Source organism: Cherax quadricarinatus, chromosome 35 (genome assembly GCF_038502225.1).
Source record: "Cherax quadricarinatus isolate ZL_2023a chromosome 35, ASM3850222v1, whole genome shotgun sequence".
NCBI classification, from domain to species: Eukaryota; Metazoa; Arthropoda; class Malacostraca; order Decapoda; family Parastacidae; genus Cherax; species Cherax quadricarinatus.
The window spans coordinates 11,464,451-11,486,047 of record NC_091326.1 but is presented as its reverse complement, the minus strand read 5'-3'; the positions used below and the strand labels follow the sequence as shown (position 1 = coordinate 11,486,047).

General features: G+C 35.5%; 1 protein-coding gene across 19 annotated transcripts in view; it reads right to left on the bottom strand.

Moving 5' to 3' along the window:
• Ssdp (Sequence-specific single-stranded DNA-binding protein) overlaps window positions 1–21,597 on the bottom strand; it is an 876,306-nt gene that overhangs the window by 267,918 nt on the left and 586,791 nt on the right. For 15 of the 19 annotated variants that reach the window (XR_008407936.1, XR_008407935.1, XM_053785328.1 and 12 more), the window contains one exon: window positions 5,959–6,063. The exons of 2 other annotated variants lie outside the window; for them this stretch is intronic. Coding sequence is in view for 15 of the 17 variants with exons in the window: in XM_053785328.1 (XP_053641303.1) it covers window positions 5,959–6,063 (105 nt within the window). In the remaining 2 variants the exon portion in view is untranslated. The remainder of the gene's footprint in view (window positions 1–5,958; window positions 6,064–21,597) is intronic. 2 more of the 19 variants (XM_053785333.1, XM_070091384.1) reach the window with 1 other exon arrangement.

Genomic DNA, 21,597 nt, shown 5'->3' with positions numbered 1-21,597 from the left:
ACTTCAAACCTGCTATAAATACATACACAGTGACTCACTGAATTTATGGTAGTTTATTGTTAATGGTGGCACTAAGAGTATGAGTAAAAATCACATTCTAAGGTAAATTGTTTAATATTTGAAGAGTGAATATTAACACTAGGACTATCATTAAGTGGCCTACTGCCTTAAATGTAAACAGACATTAAAGAAAGAAGGAGGAGCAGTCATTTGTGGGTAACCTAAGCTTCCATACTGCTTGTTTCTCTGTGTAAATAAACTCCGACAGATCCCTGGAATTTACTGGCTAACTACTGTTTTTGTAACTAGAGTAAACACCACATGGTCTTGGCTGTCAGTCCTTTTGAAAAACTTTATAGGTTAAACTTTACCTTAATACAACAGGAACACTTCATCCACAATAAACACTGTCACCAGAGCTAGAAAAAGCCAGATAACTGTCAAGAGAAGAGACTGATTTCTACTGGACAACAAAGAGGATGACTATTCTGAATTGCTTTTGATACAAGAATGATGAAGCTCTGATCACCGTGATAGCCCTCATTCACTTTCGAGCAAGAGTTAGCTAGAGTATGATAAGGTGGAAGGAGACATAAGAAAGTGGAAAAGTAAAACAGGTCAGGTACTAGTATTTAAAGGTATGATTAATAGGCAGTGATTCTATTGTGGCCCGATGAATCAACCACAGAAAAAGAAGAGGTATTACCTCAGGTGCTTACATCATCTACATAATGTAAATTAAAACAGTTGGAATACAAAATTTTGTCATCATTTATCCTAATCACTTTTATGTAGACTGCAAGCCTGCTATAGCAATAAGTCACACATAACATCACTACAACCGATTTCATGTATTCTTCTACTCTCACAGTCTGCCCTGAGGCCAGGCTTCCTTGCTGACTTCCTGATCAGCTAGAGGCTGTTGCTGCTAGCAACCCATAGGACTACGGAGCCATTACAACCCAGACGATTGCCTCTGAAACATAATTCTACACCTGTTCTGCAAGCCTAGTGCCTGTGGTAACAAAACAAAGATACAGGTATAAAAGGCATTAACACAATCATAAACAAAGAGGAAAAAAAAAGTGGGTGTTGCATCGAGGCATCTGTGGAGAGAAACAATTTTATCCATGGAGGCAAAAATGGGAAATGTAAACCATACCACAGGCGGGATTGAACCCGCGGTCAGAGAGTTTCAAAACTCCAGACCGTCGCGTTAGCCACTGGACCAGCTAGCCACAGTGGCTAACGCGACGGTCTGAAGTTTTGAGACTCTCTGACCGCGGGTTAAATCCCGCCCGTGGTATGGTTTGTTTGCAATCGTGTCATTACGATTTCGTGAGTCATGGGAAATGTACCAGAGTACAGTGGTACCAACACTGTTCCATGGGTGTGAAACATGGGTTTTAAATGTTGCAATGATGAGGTTGGAGGCAGTAGAGATGTCCTGTTTGAGGGCAATGTGTGGTGCAAATATTATGCAGAGAATTCAGAACATAAAGATTAGGTGTGGGGTTACTAAGAGTATTATTCAGAATGCTGAGAAGGGGTTGTTAAGGTCATTAGGACATTTAGTTATAGAGCAAAATAAGATGACTAGGAGGGTGTATAAATCTGGGGTAGAGGGCATACCAGGTCATACCAGGAAAGGTTAAAAGGAGGGAATAAAGGTTAAGTGCCTGGACATTAAACAGGCTTGTGTGAGCATGTTAAACTGGAGTGAAGGCAAGTAATTTTTATGATTTGACATGCTGTTAGAGTGTAAGTGAAAAAACATTTATAAAGGGTTTCAAGGAAAGTGGGTCAGCTGGCCTTGAGTCCTTGAGGTGATAAGGACAAGAACAGTGCCTGTACCCTGAAGGAGAGGTGTTGATGTTGCAGTCAGAAGGTCATTTCAACTGTGAAATCAGCACACTTCTGCAAACAGCAATAGAATGAATGACGGTGAATATATTTTCTTCCTTGGATCACCCTCCCTTGGAGATACATGGTAGTTAAGATAAAACAAAAAATCTTCCTCGCCACCTATACACTAAACGATACACAAATAACCCACACATAGAAGAGAGGAGCTTACGACGACGTTTTGGTCCGACTTGGACCATTTACAAAGTCACACTAACAAGAAGTGGAGCAGGAAGGGTATATATAGGCAGGAAGTGGTAGTGGCAGTAGTAGTAGTAGTAGTAGTAGTAGTAGTAGTAGTAGTAGTAGTAGTAGTAGTAGTAGTAGTAGTAGTAGTAGTAGTAGTAGTAGTAGTAGTAGTAGTAGTGGTAGTAGTAGTGGTAGTAGTAGTGGTAGTAGTAGTGGTAGTAGTAGTGGTAGTAGTAGTGGTAGTAGTAGTGGTGGTGGTGGTAGTAGTGGTGGTGGTGGTAGTAGTGGTGGTGGTAGTAGTGGTGGTGGTGGTAGTAGTGGTGGTGGTAGTAGTGGTGGTGGTAGTAGTGGTGGTGGTAGTAGTGGTGGTGGTAGTAGTGGTGGTGGTAGTAGTGGTGGTGGTAGTAGTGGTGGTGGTAGGAAGTAGTGGGGAAGTAAGGAGGAGGAGCCAGTCAAATACTAAGAAAGGTGAGCACTGCAAGGGAGCTGGTGCCCACAGAGGGTAAGAGCAAGAACACAGAGGGGAAGAAATAATATAAAATAAATAATGAAGGAGCAAAAACACAAGGTAGAAAAAAGACAACCCAGAGGAGAAAAGGAAAGAGGAAAGGGGAAGAGGGAGAAAAAGAAAAAGGAGGAATCAGGTTAGGTCACGGGTGTTCTGAAGTTTGGAGCATTTTACAATGTAGTGGGAAAGGAAGGCATCTACAGAGACGAAGCCAGGACTAAGATTCATACAAGGAAAGCTGGGTATTAGGGAGGATTCAACCAGACAGCGACTGTTCGAGTTGGAAGTAGGGAAGACAGTTTTAGCAGAAGACCAGTCAATAGGATGGCTGTGATCTCTGACATGATGGAAAAGAGCATTGTTAGTGTTGGCAAGCCTAACACTACTTTTGTGCTCCCTAAGTCTGTCAGAGATCGGCCAGTTTCTCCAAAGTATTGAAGAGGACAGGAGGAACAAGAAATAGAGTAGACACCAGGAGCGTCAGTAGAGGGAGGAGAGGTATGAACGAGATTAGTGCGAAGAGTGTTAGTCTGGCGGAAAGTAAGCTTGATGTCTAAGGAACGGAGAAAGTTGTTGAGATTAGAAAGACCGGAAATGTAGGAAAGGCAGAGGACAGAAGAGTTCCCAGGAGTAGAGAGTTTGGGAGAAAAGAAATTATGTTTTGCACGTGAGAAGGCAACGTCGTCGTAAGCTCCTCTCTTCTATGTGCGGGTTATTTGTGTATCGTTCCAGTCACGGTATTGTGCCTTTTTTCGTTATTTACACTAAACGTTTTGTAATTATTACAATCATATTTTCTTTTTATGATCTCTGAGCCATTTGAGAATCTAGACAAAATTCTTTATCAAGGCCTACAGCTATACATTCCAAATGATTGAGGAACAACAGGTAACAATATCTACTAGAACCTAAGAAACCTATTAAAAAATTTGTAGAATATCTTTGGATCTACTTCCATTATAGAGAATCAACTTCTTAGCATCACACATTAATTCCCATAATAATCAATGAATTAACTTGCACATACCAAGAAACCAGATGTCAGTCATTCTGACAAAACAATTGTAAATTTAAGTACCATATCAACAAACCCAAACCCTACCTTGATGGGAAATAACCAATGAAGTAAAAAAAGTAAAAGCATCCACACGAAAGAACATTTCCAACATCACCAACAAAATCTTGCCATGAACTAGTGTTATCCTAAACTAAACTACACATTCAACATTTTACACAAAGCATTAACCCAAGTCTTGATTCTGTAGCACAATATTATCCCCTTATCAATTTTTTCTTTTTGCTTCTCTTCTGCAGTATATATATATATATATATATATATATACATATATATATATATATATAAATATATATATATACATATATATATATATATATATATATATATAAATATATATATATATATATATATATATATATACATATATATATATATATACATATATATATACATATATATACATATATATACATATATATATATATATATATATATATATATATATATATATATATATATATATATATATATATATATATATATATATATATATATATATATATATATATATATATATATATATATATATATATATATATATACATATATATACATATATATACATATATATACATATATATACATATATATACATATATATACATATATATACATATATATACATATATATACATATATATACATATATATACATATATATACATATATATACATATATATACATATATATATATATATATATATATATATATATATATATATATATATATATATATATATATATATATATATATATATATATATATATACATATATATATACATATATATATACATATATATATAAATATATATATAAATATATATATATACATTATATATATATATATGTATATATATATATATATATACATATATATATATATATATATATAGACATATATATATATACAGATATATATATATATATATGGTAATACTGGACAGTAGTAACTGGTAAATTTTATCAGTGTTATATACACTTATTTTATCAATTCTATGCTCTACAATTTGTTACTTTTCTCTTTAAGGGGCATGTAAGTGCCCCTGTCTTCTAATAATATGTTCACTTTCCACTATAATCTACCTTGTCTATAATTACTATTGCATTTGCTTTGTCTGCTTTTGTTAGGTGAAGTCTAGGATCTTTCCTTAATTTATAGTATGACTTAACACATCTTTGAGGGCAATTGTGTTGCAAAGGCCTCAGCAAAGCTCAGACCTTTGCAACACAACTGTCCTCAAAAACCTGTTAAGTCACATCATGAATTAAGGATAGATCCAAGACTTCACCTTACAAAAGCAGACAAGCAAATGCAATAGTAATTATAGACAAGGTTGATTATGTGGAAAAAATGAAAATGTTAGGACAGAGGGAAACTCACGCATCCCTTAAGCAGAAGACAATTCAAACCTTTAAAACATTCTATACCAAATTTAATAAGATGGGAAAGTTTTCAAAGCTCGCCAAACTGCAGTGAATCCTTACATTGTTAAATATTTTAAGATAGTGAAAAAAGATACCATCTGTTTTTTATGGTGCATTAAGAATGCATGCAAATGAACATAGTCATATCCTTTTGCAATAGCATTAAATATTGCTCACAGAAATGCGATCAGAACTTGAAATCTAAGTAAACTTCTGAACTATTTTGAAATTTCAAAAATCTATTAATATGAAATCACAAAAATGCAGAAGAGCTGCATAAAAACATCTAAGTACTATTTATATAAAAATATATGAAACTTGGAATGCCTCTTTAGATAAAAAAAAAAAAACTCATTATACCACAATACCTAAGAACCTGCTTGGTAGATTGACATGAAGCTTGTAAAAGCAAGGCCAGTGAGATGATGATGATAAAAGAGTGATGCCATAGGGCTGATGGGACTCGGAACAAACATAGAACACAGGAGCACCACAATATGTACGGATAGAGCTCTGAATTGTTGTGTTTGAGTCTAATATCAATGTAACCACAAAACAGCACAACAATAATGGTTTTACAATCTTTAACTTTTAAAATCAGAGCTCACTGTCATATTAATTTAGATTTTATTTTGAAAGAATTATGGGTTGATCCGGAGCTCTAAAAGGCAGTGTAGATTAATCCGGGGTATTAAGTGACTGGTTTAATCTTCTGATTGGTGAAGAATCTTGAGCTCTGATTGGAAGAAGTGGATCAATCCTGAGCTCTCATTGGTGGAAATGATTCACTCCTAAGCTTTCTGATTGGTTACGGATCAATCTTGAGCTCTGAATGGTGGAAATGGCTCACTCCTGAGCTCTGACTGATGGAGATGGATCAATCCAAGATCTGATTGGTGGAGAGGGAACTTGCCAGGCGAGTTCCTACCTTGCCAACCAACAAAGTCTCCATCTCCTGAATGGAAGAGAGGAAGAAATGGTTTATTAATGCAAAGTTTGACAAAGAACTCAAGGCTTATTTCAAAAACTTTGATACTGAAATTTTTGAGCTGATTTAAAAAATGAGATATGAATTTTATTATTTCATGAATCTCATGACATGTATGAGTGACTTAGATATACTGCAACATAATTTAATGACTGAATATGGAAATTTATGAACAAAGACACACTGGATAAAATTTTGAAATTAAACGCATGCATATGAAGTCAAACCAAAATATTTTTAGATTTTTTTATCACTTTAATCTTTTACCTCAAATATTTTAAACAAATAGAATTCTGTCCCTTGTCAACCCTGGGCTATTTATTAATAAATGAGATATGAATTATGATCGAACATGCTCATGATGTCAAGGAACCACCATCGAATGCTGATAATTGAACAAAAAGCAATTTAATTTCAAGTTTTACATAATTCTATAGAAAAATCTAATTATTACTTGAAGTCATGACAGATCAAATGTCTTGCCTTCTTTAGGTGGTCGAGCAGAGCCACCTTCAAGAATGATATCCAATTGTGAATCAATCCTTCATGTAAGCAAGTGTCCAATTGGTGTTACTCATTAATGTGACGATAGCTCCAGTCTGTCTCAACTTAAGGCCACCACCATCACACATACAACCAGTGTGCAAAGCTTCACACCTTCCTACCTACAGTCATAAGACCATCATATCCCAAAATTCAATACAGTACTGCTGTTTTCTGTAGTTTCATTCAGAGATTCTAAAATTCCATTACAAATTACATAAAAGATCTGAATGCAGATCTTGAAAGCAACATCCATAGCCTAAGCAAAATGGAGAAGCAAATATTCCAAATAAATCTATAAAAGACATCCTCATAACTAGCCTACTTGTCAGAACCACATGACTACCCAAAGTTTCAAAATAGCCAGGTTCATGACACTATACATAATCTCTCTGACAGCCAAATAAACTTGGTGTTGTGGGCTGCACTCTGTGTTGATTTGTGGCTTGCATTACTTACGTTGTTTGGGTTGAGTGAAAGCAGGATAGCATTGTAACCAAACTTAAAATTCACTCTTGATACAAAAATCATTAAAATTCAATTTTTCAAATAGAAGAACCATTATAAACATTACCTGCAGGTTGACTCTAAGGTAGCAACAATTCACATAAAAACACAACAGATTCTATATTTATTGAGGATTCATATTTTACTAACATGATGTAGGTCTGCCAATAATGTAATCTGCAAATTTTATTTTGATCAGTATACAGAATTTTGATTAACACACAAATGCAAACATTACTGGTAAATATTCATCTAAAGAATATTCTTTTATCTTATGACCACCTGCAGGATATGTTGATACTTTATTATTCTCTAAACACAAATTACAAAATGGCCTTTAAAGTAGGGCACTTGGTTAAGCAAGAGGAACAGTAATTCCAGATATAATTATATTATATGGATAAAAGCATAATAAATACACACTAAGTTATCACATTAAAAAATGCATCATGCATCATGCAAGACCAAGCTGGACACTACCTTCCTTAACTTTTGTGATGTGTTGACAACCATTGTAACACTGGTTTTATGATGTGATGGTTGTACATGAATGACATATTAAGAATTCATGACAAATCACAGAAGCCAAAGTAAAATATAAGAAGTCTAACCTACTCAACAGATGTTGTTATACACAACTGTTAAATCAGAAATTAAAAATCACAAATCATCCATTCACAAATCTAAGTCACCAAAACAAAAATTGCATTAACAGCTAAAATTCATGCCATTAATTGCAGACCAATTTAACACTGGCTGTCAAATGTATTATTGTAACACTGCCTGTCAAATGTATTATTGTAACACTGGCTGTCAAATGTATTATTGTAACACTGGCTGTCAAATGTATTATTGTAACACTGCCTGTCAAATGTATTATTGTAACACTGGCTGTCAAATGTATTATTGTAACACTGCCTGTCAAATGTATTATTGTAACACTGCCTGTCAAATGTATTATTGTAACACTGCCTGTCAAATGTATTATTGTAACACTGCCTGTCAAATGTATTATTGTAACACTGCCTGTCAAATGTATTATTGTAACACTGGCTGTCAAATGTATTATTGTAACACTGCCTGTCAAATGTATTATTGTAACACTGCTTGCCAAATGTATTATTGTAACACTGCCTGTTAAATGTATTATTGTAACACTGGCTGTCAAATGTATTATTGTAACACTGGCTGTCAAATATATATTAGTGTAACACTGGTTAACAAATGTATTATTGTAACACTGGCTGTCAAATATATTATTGTAACACTGGCTGTCAAATGTATTATTGTAGCACTGGCTGTCAAATGTATTATTGTAACACTGGCTGTCAAATGTATTATTGTAGCACTGGCTGTCAAATGTATTATTGTAGCACTGGCTGTCAAATGTATTATTGTAGCACTGGCTGTCAAATATATATTAGTGTAACACTGGTTAACAAATGTATTATTGTAACACTGGCTGTCAAATGTATTATTGTAACACTGGCTGTCAAATATATATTAGTGTAACACTGGCTAACAAATGTATTATTGTAACACTGGCTGTCAAATGTATTAGTGTAACACTGGCTGTCAAATGTATTAGTGTAACACTGGCTGTCAAATGTATTAGTGTAACACTGGCTGTCAAATGTATTAATGTAACACTGGCTGTCAAATGTATTATTGTAACACTGGCTGTCAAATGTATTATTGTAACACTGGCTGTCAAATGTATTATTGTAACACTGGCTGTCAAATGTATTATTGTAACACTGGCTAATGAATGTACTATTGTAACACTGGCTGTCAAATGTATTATTGTAACACTGGCTGTCAAATGTATTATTGTAACACTGGCTGTCAAATGTATTATTGTAACACTGGCTGTCAAATGTATTATTGTAACACTGGCTGTCAAATGTATTATTGTAACACTGGCTGTCAAATGTATTATTGTAACACTGGCTGTCAAATGTATTATTGTAACACTGGCAGTCAAATGTATTATTGTAACACTGGCTAATGAATGTACTATTGTAACACTGGCTGTCAAATGTATTATTGTAACACTGGCTGTCAAAAGTATTATTGTAACACTGGCTGTCAAAAGTATTATTGTAACACTGGCTGTCAAATGTATTATTGTAACACTGGCTGTCAAATGTATTATTGTAACACTGGCTGTCAAATGTACAATTATAACACTGGCTGTCAAATGTATTATTGTAACACTGGCTGTCAAATGTATTATTGTAACACTGGCTGTCAAATGTATTATTGTAACACTGGCTAACGAATGTGCTATTATAACACTGGCTGTCAAATGCATTTTTGTAACACTGGCTGTTAAATGTATTATTGTAACACTGGCTGTTAAATGTATTATTGTAACACTGGCTGTTAAATGTATTACTGTAACACTGGCTGTTAAATGTATTATTGTAACACTGGCTGTTAAATGTATTATTGTAACACTGGCTGTCAAATGTATTATTGTAACACTGGCTGTTAAATGTATTACTGCAACACTGGCTGTCAAATGTATTATTGTAACACTGGCTGTCAAATGTATTATTGTAACACTGGCTAATGAATGTACTATTGTAACACTGGCTGTCAAATGTATTATTGTAACACTGGCTGTAAAATGTACTATTGTAACACTGGCTGTCAAATGTATTATTGTAACACTGGCTGTCAAATGTATTATTGTAACACTGGCTGTCAAATGTATTATTGTAACACTGGCTAATGAATGTACTATTGTAACACTGGCTGTCAAATGTATTATTGTAACACTGGCTGTCAAATATATTATTGTAACACTGGCTGTCAAATGTATTATTGTAACACTGGCTGTCAAATGTATTATTGTAACACTGGCTGTCAAATGCATTATTGTAACACTGGCTGTCAAATGTATTATTGTAACACTGGCTAACGAATGTGCTATTATAACACTGGCTGTCAAATGCATTTTTGTAACACTGGCTGTCAAATGTATTACTGTAACATTGGCTGTTAAATGTATTATTGTAACACTGGCTGTCAAATGTATTATTGTAACACTGGAGGTTAAATGTATTACTGTAACACTGGCTGTGAAATGTATTACTGTAACACTGGCTGTCAAATGTATTATTGTAACACTGGCTAATGAATGTACTATTGTAACACTGGCTGTCAAATGTATTATTGTAACACTGGCTGTCAAATATATTATTGTAACACTGGCTGTCAAATGTATTATTGTAACACTGGCTGTCAAATGTATTATTGTAACACTGGCTGTCAAATGTATTATTGTAACACTGGCTGTCAAATGTACTATTATAACACTGGCTGTCAAATGTATTATTGTAACACTGGCTAACGAATGTGCTATTATAACACTGGCTGTCAAATGTATTATTGTAACACTGGCTGTCAAATGTATTACTGTAACACTGGCTGTTAAATGTATTATTGTAACACTGGATGTTAAATGTATTACTGTAACACTGGCTGTTAAATGTATTACTGTAACACTGGCTGTCAAATGTATTATTGTAACACTGGCTGTCAAATGTATTACTGTAACACTGGCTGTTAAATGTATTATTGTAACACTGGCTGTTAAATGTATAACTGTAACACTGGCTGTTAAATTATTATTGTAACACTGGCTGTTAAATGTATTATTGTAACACTGGCTGTTAAATGTATAACTGTAACACTGGCTGTTAAATGAATTATTGTAACACTGGCTGTTAAATGTATTACTGTAACACTGGCTGTTAAATGTATTATTGTAACACTGGCTGTTAAATGTGTTATTGTAACACTGGCTGTCAAATGTATTATTGTAACACTGGCTGTTAAATGTATTACTGTAACACTGGATGTTAAATGTATTACTGTAACACTGGCTGTTAAATGTATTACTGTAACACTGGCTGTTAAATGTATTATTGTAACACTGGCTGTTAAATGTATTATTGTAACACTGGCTGTTAAATGTATTATTGTAACACTGGCTGTGAAATGTATTATTGTAACACTGGCTGTTAAATGTATTATTGTAACACTGGCTGTTAAATGTATTATTGTAACACTGGCTGTTAAATGTATTATTGTAACACTGGCTGTTAAATGTATTATTGTAACACTGGCTGTTAAATGTATTATTGTAACACTGGCTGTGAAATGTATTATTGTAACACTGCCTGTCAAATGTATTATTGTAACACTGCCTGTCAAATGTATTATTGTAACACTGCCTGTCAAATGTATTATTGTAACACTGCTTGCCAAATGTATTATTGTAACACTGGCTGATAAATGTATTATTGTAACATTGGCTGTTAAATGTACTACTGTAACACTGGCTGTGAAATGTATTATTGTAACACTGGCTGATAAATGTATTATTGTAACACTGGCTGTTAAATGTACTACTGTAACACTGGCTGTTAAATGTACTACTGTAACACTGGCTGTGAAATGTATTATTGTAACACTGCCTGTCAAATGTATTATTGTAACACTGCTTGCCAAATGTATTATTGTAACACTGGCTGATAAATGTATTATTGTAACATTGGCTGTTAAATGTACTACTGTAACACTGGCTGTTAAATGTACTACTCTAACACTGGCTGTTAAATGTACTACTGTAACACTGGCTGTTAAACGTACTACTGTAACACTGGCTGTTAAATGTACTACTGTAACACTGGCTGTTAAATGTACTACTGTAACACTGGCTGTCCAATGGACTGCTGTAGATTTTCTTGTAAACATTATTAATCATTTAATATCGTTTATATACTGTAAAGTCACTAGCTGAATGCAAAAAAAAAAAATAATAATTTTTACTGTTACTACAGATGAAGGAGGCAAAAATGTACGAGCATATACCTGAACATATAAACAATGGCATAAGCTGATAAGTGGAAATAAAGACAATGGCAGGAAGGAAACTTAATTATGATGTTTGACCTAAGGCTGGACTTTATCATGAATACAGAAAGAAGCAAGTACGTACATAACCCTATGAGGCGTGCAAGCACTCCAAGATCAGGTTTGGAGAATGAAAAGTCAGAGGTCATGCGCTGGTGACAGAGGAATATGTAGCAAAGGTGACAGGATGAGGTCGATCATGTTTATTGCATTTATCACTTTAAACCTTTGACCAGTCTTTTTCCAAGCTTGACATCAGTATGCATGCTTGTATGTCATTTAAGACAGTGTATTTGCTTCCTGCATACTTGGTGATGAAAGTCTATCCTCTGTTAAAATGACATAATGAAAGACTTTCCTGAGATATATATATATGTATATATATATATATATATATATATATATATATATATATATATATATATATATATATATATAAATATATATAATAAATATAAATAATATATATATGTAAATAAATATATAAATAAATGAATACAAACATATATATATATATATATATATATATATATATATATATATATATATATATATATATATATATATATATATATAAATACATATATATATATATATGTATATATATATATATATATGTATATATATAGATATATATATATATGTATATATGTAGAGAGAATGGAGCGAAACAGAATGACTTCAAGAGTGTATCAGTCTGTAGTGGAAGGAAGGCGGGGTAGGGGTCGGCCTAGGAAAGGTTGGAGGGAGGGGGTAAAGGAGGTTTTGTGTGCAAGGGGCTTGGACTTCCAGCAGGCATGCGTGAGCGTGTTTGATAGGAGTGAATGGAGACAAATGGTTTTTAATACTTGACGTGCTGTTGGAGTGTGAGCAAAGTAACATTTATGAAGGGGTTCAGGGAAACCGGCAGGCTGGACTTGAGTCCTGGAGATGGGAAGTACAGTGCCTGCACTCTGAAGGAGGGGTGTAAATGTTGCAGTTTAAAAACTGTAGTGTAAAGCACCCTTCTGGCAAGACAGTGATGGAGTGAATGATGGTGAAAGTTTTTCTTTTTCGGGCCACCCTGCCTTGGTGGGAATCGGCCAGTGTGATAAAAAAATATATATATAGATGTATATATATATAATATATATATATATATATATATATATATATATATATATATATATATATATATATGTACACAATAAGATCACAGTAAACAGGTGATTTCAGAATATGCAAAACAATGATTGTTCCTTGATAATGCGAGTAGCCACGAAAGCGTTTGGAATTTCTCTATTCTTTCACAGTGGTTGTTTTGTGTGTGTGTGTATATATATATATATATATATATATATATATATATATATATATATATATATATATATATATATATATATATATATATATATATATATATAGATGGGGTCCACCTCTGGTGTAAATTGTGGGACCCATAGCCTCGGAGAAGTGGATAAAAAGGCTTCAAGGAAGAATATTTGGATTTCTTCCTGAAGCCATTTGAATATATATATATATATATATATATATATATATATATATATATATATATATATATATATATATATATATATATATATATATATATATATATACACATATATATACATATATGTCGTGCCGAATATGTAAAACTGGTCAATTAGCAAGAACTCATTTAAAATTAAGTCCTTTCTAAAATTTTCTCTTATATGTTTAAAGATATATTTTTTTCATTAATGTAGATGTAAAAATTTATAATTTTGCACCAAAAGGAACTTAGAAAACTTAAATACCCTTATTATAACAAGAACAATTTATTTTAGCCTAACCAAACTAAATATATTTTAAATTTGTTTACAATAATTTAATACTAAACAAACAGTGAAATATACTTTTCTCGTTAGGTTCAGAATGATTTTGGCGAAATTATTGCATACACAAATTTTCATTTGTCCTATATGGCAAGATGAGCGATGCTATTTAAGCCAAGATCGCAAGTTCTGCCAATTCGGCACGACATATATATATATATATATATATATATATATATATATATATATATATATATATATATATATATATATATATATATATATATATATATATATATATATATATATATATATATATATATATATATATATATATAACATGTACATGTTTATAGAGGGGCAACTGATATATCGGATCATTATTTAGTTGTAGCTACAGTTAGAGTAAGAGGTAGATGGGAAAAGAGGAAGGTGGCAACAACAAGTAAGAGGGAGGTGAAAGTGTATAAACTAAGGGAGGAGGAAGTTCGGGTGAGATATAAGCGACTATTGGCAGAAAGGTGGGCTAGTGCAAAGATGAGTAGTGGGGGGGTTGAAGAGGGTTGGAATAGTTTTAAAAATGCAGTATTAGAATGTGGGGCAGAAGTTTGTGGTTATAGGGGGGTGGGGGCAGGAGGAAAGAGGAGTGATTGGTGGAATGATGAAGTAAAGGGTGTGATAAAAGAGAAAAAGGTAGCTTATGAGAGGTTTTTACAAAGCAGAAGTGTTATAAGAAGAGCAGAGTATATGGAGAGTAAAAGAAAGGTAAAGAGAGTGGTGAGAGAGTGCAAAAGGAGAGCAGATGATAGAGTGGGAGAGGCACTGTCAAGAAATTTTAATGAAAATAAGAAAAAATTTTGGAGTGAGTTAAACAAGTTAAGAAAGCCTAGGGAAAATATGGATTTGTCAGTTAAAAACAGAGTAGGGGAGTTAGTAGATGGGGAGATGGAGGTATTGGGTAGATGGCGAGAATATTTTGAGGAACTTTTAAATGTTAAGGAAGAAACAGAGGCAGTAATTTCATGCACTGGTCAGGGAGGTATACCATCTTTTAGGAGTGAAGAAGAGCAGAATGTAAGTGTGGGGGAGGTACATGAGGCATTACGTAAAATGAAAGGGGGTAAAGCAGCTGGAACTGATGGGATCATGACAGAAATGTTAAAAGCAGGGGGGGATATAGTGTTGGAGTGGTTGGTACTTTTGTTTAATAAATGTATGAAAGAGGGGAAGGTACCTAGGGATTGGCGGAGAGCATGTATAGTCCCTTTATATAAAGGGAAAGGGGACAAAAGAGACTGTAAAAATTATAGAGGAATAAGCTTACTGAGTATACCAGGAAAAGTGTACGGTAGGGTTATAACTGAAAGAATTAGAGGTAAGACAGAATGTAGGATTGCGGATGAGCAAGGAGGTTTCAGTGTGGGTAGGGGATGTGTAGATCAGGTGTTTACATTGAAGCATATATGTGAACAGTATTTAGATAAAGATAGGGAAGTTTTTATTGCATTTATGGATTTAGAAAAGGCATATGATAGAGTGGATAGAGGAGCAATGTGGCAGATGTTGCAAGTATATGGAATAGGTGGTAAGTTATTAAATGCTGTAAAGAGTTTTTATGAGGATAGTGAGGCTCAGGTTAGGGTGTGTAGAAGAGAGGGAGACTACTTCCCGGTAAAAGTAGGTCTTAGACAGGGATGTGTAATGTCACCATGGTTGTTTAATATATTTATAGATGGGGTTGTAAAGGAAGTAAATGCTAGGGTGTTCGGGAGAGGGGTGGGATTAAATTTTGGGGAATCAAGTTCAAAATGGGAATTGACACAGTTACTTTTTGCTGATGATACTGTGCTTATGGGAGATTCTAAAGAAAAATTGCAAAGGTTAGTGGATGAGTTTGGGAATGTGTGTAAAGGTAGAAAGTTGAAAGTGAACATAGAAAAGAGTAAGGTGATGAGGGTGTCAAATGATTTAGATAAAGAAAAATTGGATATCAAATTGGGGAGGAGGAGTATGGAAGAAGTGAATGTTTTCAGATACTTGGGAGTTGATGTGTCGGCGGATGGATTTATGAAGGATGAGGTTAATCATAGAATTGATGAGGGAAAAAAGGTGAGTGGTGCGTTGAGGTATATGTGGAGTCAAAAAACGTTATCTATGGAGGCAAAGAAGGGAATGTATGAAAGTATAGTAGTACCAACACTCTTATATGGGTGTGAAGCTTGGGTGGTAAATGCAGCAGCGAGGAGACGGTGGAGGCAGTGGAGATGTCCTGTTTAAGGGCAATGTGTGGTGTAAATATTATGCAGAAAATTCTGAGTGTGGAAATTAGGAGGTGTGGAGTTAATAAAAGTATTAGTCAGAGGGCAGAAGAGGGGTTGTTGAGGTGGTTTGGTCATTTAGAGAGAATGGATCAAAGTAGAATGACATGGAAAGCATATAAATCTATAGGGCAAGGAAGGCGGGGTAGGGGTCGTCCTCGAAAGGGTTGGAGAGAGGGGGTAAAGGAGGTTTTGTGGGAAAGGGGCTTGGACTTCCAGCAAGCGTGCGTGAGCGTGTTAGATAGGAGTGAATGGAGACGAATGGTACTTGGGACCTGACGATCTGTTGGAGTGTGAGTGGGGTAATATTTAGTGAAGGGATTCAGGGAAACCGGTTATTTTCATATAGTCCTGGAAATGGGAAGTACAATGCCTGCACTTTAAAGGAGGGGTTTGGGATATTGGCAGTTTGGAGGGATATGTTGTGTATCTTTATATGTGTATACTTCTAGACTGTTGTATTCTGAGCACCTCTGCAAAAACAGTGATAATGTGTGAGTGTGGTGAAAGTGTTGAATGATGATGAAAGTATTTTCTTTTTGGGGATTTTCTTTCTTTTTTTGGGTCACCCTGCCTCGGTGGGAGACGGCCGACTTGTTGAAAAAAAAAAAAAAAAAAAAATATATATATATATATATATATATATATATATATATATATGTATATATATATATATGTATATATATTTATATATATATATATATATATATATATATATATATATATATATATATATAAACACTGCACTAGCTAAGGACTCGAACCTATGCTGCTTTGCCCTGCCTCATGGTGAGCGAAAACACATGATGCTCTAATCCACTGGGCCATACGATCCTTAAGAGTAGCGCATCCAGCGAAACTGAATGTTGTACCCGCTACCCAAGGACACACGATGGTGTGGATGATTCTAGGCTAATTTCCTTCTAGTCCCTCTTTGGTGTACTAGTTCAATAAGCAGTATTTTATATTATTGTGACCACGAACGAGTGGTATTGATCAATAACACTGCACTAGCCAAGGACTCTAACACATGCTGCTTTGGTCTGCCTCATGGTGGGCGAAAACACATGACACCCTAATCCAATGGACCACATGATCCTTAAGAGAAGCGCATCCAGTGAAACTGAATGTTGTACCCGCTACCCAAGGACACACGATGGTGTGGATGACTCTAGGTTAATCTCATTCTAGTCCCTGTTTGGTGTACTAGTTCAATGAGCAGTATTTTATATTATTGTGACCATGAACGAGTGGTATTGATCAATAACAACACTGCACTAGCCAAGGAATCGAACACATGCTGCTTTGGTCTGCCTCATGGTGGGCAAAAACACATTTCGCCCTAATCCAATGGACCATACGATCCTTAAGAGTAGCACATCCAGCAAAACTGAATGTTGTACCCGCTACCCAAGGACACACGATGGTGTGGATGACTCTAGGCTAATTTCATTCTAGTCCTTGTTTGGTGTACTAGTTCAACAAGCAGTATTTTATATTATTGTGACCACGAATGAGTGGTATTGATCAATACCAACACTGCACTAGCCAAGGACTCGAACCCATGCTGCTTTGGTCTGCCTCATGGTGGGCGAAAACACATTTCTCCCTAATCCAATGGACCATACAATCCTTAAGAGTAGCGCATCCAGCGAAACTGAATGTTGTACCCGCTACCCAAGGACACACGATGGTGTGGATGACTCTAGGCTAATTTCATTCTAGTCCCTGTTTGGTGTACTAGTTCAACGAGCAGTATTTTATATTATTGTTACCACGAATGAGTGGTATTGATCAATAACAACACTGCACTAGCCAAGGACTCGAACACATGCTGCTTTGGTCTGCCTCATGGTGGGCAAAAACACATTTCGCCCTAATCCAATGGACCATACGATCCTTAAGAGTAGCGCATCCAGCGAAACTGAATGTTGTACCCGCTACCCAAGGACACACGATGGTGTGGATGACTCTAGGCTAATTTCATTCTAGTCCTTGTTTGGTGTACTAGTTCAACGAGCAGTATTTTATATTATTGTGACCACGAACGAGTGGTATTGATCAATACCAACACTGCACTAGCCAAGGACTCGAACCCATGCTGCTTTGGTCTGCCTCATGGTGGGCGAAAACACATTTCTCCCTAATCCAATGGACAATACAATCCTTAAGAGTAGCGCATCCAGCGAAACTGAATGTTGTACCCGCTACCCAAGGACACACGATGGTGTGGATGACTCTAGGCTAATTTCATTCTAGTCCCTGTTTGGTGTACTAGTTCAACGAGCAGTATTTTATATTATTGTTACCACGAATGAGTGGTATCGATCAATACCAACACTGCACTACCGAAGGACTCAAATCCATGCTGCTTTGGCCTGCCTCATGGTGGGCGAAAACACATGATGCCCTAATCCACTGTCCTTGGCTAGTGCAGTGTTGTTATTGATCAATACCACTCGTTCGTGGTCACACTATATGTGTGTATATATATATATATATATATATATATATATATATATATATATATATATATATATATATATATATATATATATATATATATATATATATATATATATATATATATATATATATATATATATATAAATATAATATATATATATATATATATATATATATATATATATATATATATATATATATATATATATATATATATATATATATATATATATATATATATAGTGGAGGATAGATGGGCTATTGGAGGATAGATGGGCTAATGAGAGCATAGGCAATGGGGTCGAAGAGGTATGGGGTAGGTTTAAAAATGTAGTGTTAGAGTATTCAGCAGAAGTTTGTGGTTACAGGAAAGTGGGTGCGGGAGGGAAGAGGAGCGACTGGTGGAATGATGATGTAAAGAGAGTAGTAAGGGAGAAAAAGTTAGCATATGAGAAGTTTTTACAAAGTAGAAGTGATGCAAGGAGGGAAGAGTATATGGAGAAAAAGAGAGAGGTTAAGAGAGTGGTGAAGCAATGTAAAAAGAGAGCAAATGAGAGAGTGGGTGAGATGTTATCAACAAATTTTGTTGAAAATAAGAAAAAGTTTTGGAGTGAGATTAACAAGTTAAGAAAGCCTAGAGAACAAATGGATTTGTCAGTTAAAAATAGGAGAGGAGAGTTATTAAATGGAGAGTTAGAGGTATTGGGAAGATGGAGGGAATATTTTGAGGAATTGTTAAATGTTGATGAAGATAGGGAAGCTGTGATTTCGTGTATAGGGCAAGGAGGAATAACATCTTGTAGGAGTGAGGAAGAGCCAGTTGTGAGTGTGGGGGAAGTTCGTGAGGCAGTAGGTAAAATGAAAGGGGGTAAGGCAGCCGGGATTGATGGGATAAAGATAGAAATGTTAAAAGCAGGTGGGGATATAGTTTTGGAGTGGTTGGTGCAATTATTTAATAAATGTATGGAAGAGGGTAAGGTACCTAGGGATTGGCAGAGAGCATGCATAGTTCCTTTGTATAAAGGCAAAGGGGATAAAAGAGAGTGCAAAAATTATAGGGGGATAAGTCTGCTGAGTATACCTGGTAAAGTGTATGGTAGAGTTATTATTGAAAGAATTAAGAGTAAGACGGAGAATAGGATAGCAGATGAACAAGGAGGCTTTAGGAAAGGTAGGGGGTGTGTGGACCAGGTGTTTACAGTGAAACATATAAGTGAACAGTATTTAGATAAGGCTAAAGAGGTCTTTGTGGCATTTATGGATTTGGAAAAGGCGCATGACAGGGTGGATAGGGGGGCAATGTGGCAGATGTTGCAAGTGTATGGTGTAGGAGGTAGGTTACTGAAAGCAGTGAAGAGTTTTTACGAGGATAGTGAGGCTCAAGTTAGAGTATGTAGGAAAGAGGGAAATTATTTCCCAGTAAAAGTAGGCCTTAGACAAGGATGTGTGATGTCACCGTGGTTGTTTAATATATTTATAGATGGGGTTGTAAGAGAGGTAAATGCGAGGGTCTTGACAAGAGGCGTGGAGTTAAAAGATAAAGAATCACACACAAAGTGGGAGTTGTCACAGCTGCTCTTTGCTGATGACACTGTGCTCTTGGGAGATTCTGAAGAGAAGTTGCAGAGATTGGTGGATGAATTTGGTAGGGTGTGCAAAAGAAGAAAATTAAAGGTGAATACAGGAAAGAGTAAGGTTATGAGGATAACAAAAAGATTAGGTGATGAAAGATTGAATATCAGATTGGAGGGAGAGAGTATGGAGGAGGTGAATGTATTCAGATATTTGGGAGTGGACGTGTCAGCGGATGGGTCTATGAAAGATGAGGTGAATCATAGAATTGATGAGGGAAAAAGAGTGAGTGGTGCACGTAGGAGTCTGTGGAGACAAAGAACTTTGTCCTTGGAGGCAAAGAGGGGAATGTATGAGAGTATAGTTTTACCAACGCTCTTATATGGGTGTGAAGCATGGGTGATGAATGTTGCAGCGAGGAGAAGGCTGGAGGCAGTGGAGATGTCATGTCTGAGGGCTATGTGTGGTGTGAATATAATGCAGAGAATTCGTAGTTTGGAAGTTAGGAGGAGGTGCGGGATTACCAAAACTGTTGTCCAGAGGGCTGAGGAAGGGTTGTTGAGGTGGTTCGGACATGTAGAGAGAATGGAGCGAAACAGAATGACTTCAAGAGTGTATCAGTCTGTAGTGGAAGGAAGGCGGGGTAGGGGTCGGCCTAGGAAAGGTTGGAGAGAGGGGGTAAAGGAGGTTTTGCGTGCGAGGGGCTTGGACTTCCAGCAGGTATGCATGAGCGTGTTTGATAGGAGTGAATGAAGACAAATGGTTTTTAATACTTGACGTGCTGTTGGAGTGTGAGCAAAGTAACATTTATGAAGGGATTCAGGGAAACCGGCAGGCCAGACTTGAGTCCTGGAGATGGGAAGTACAGTGCCTGCACTCTGGAGGAGGGGTGTTAATGTTGCAGTTTAAAAACTGTAGTGTAAAGCACCCTTCTGGCAAGACAGTGATGGAGTAAATGATGGTGAAAGTTTTTCTTTTTTGGGCCACCCTGCCTTGGTGGGAATCGGCCAGTGCGTTAATAAATAAATAAATAAGTTTACTGAGTATACCAGGAAAATAGTACGGTAGGGATATTATTGAAAGAATTAGAGGTAAGACAGAGAGCAGGGTTGCAGGTGAGCAAGGAGGCTTTAGAGTGGGTGGGGGATGTGTAGATCAAGTGTTTACATTGAAGCATATATGTGAACAGTATTTAGATAAAGGTAGGGAGATTTCCATTGCATTTATGGATTTAGAAAAGGCATATGATAGAGTACATAGGGAAGCAATGTGGCAAATGTTGCAAGTACATATATGGAATAGGTAGTAAGTTACTAAGTGCTGTAAAGAGCTTTTATGAGGATAGTGTGGCTCAGGTTAGGGTGTGTAGAAGA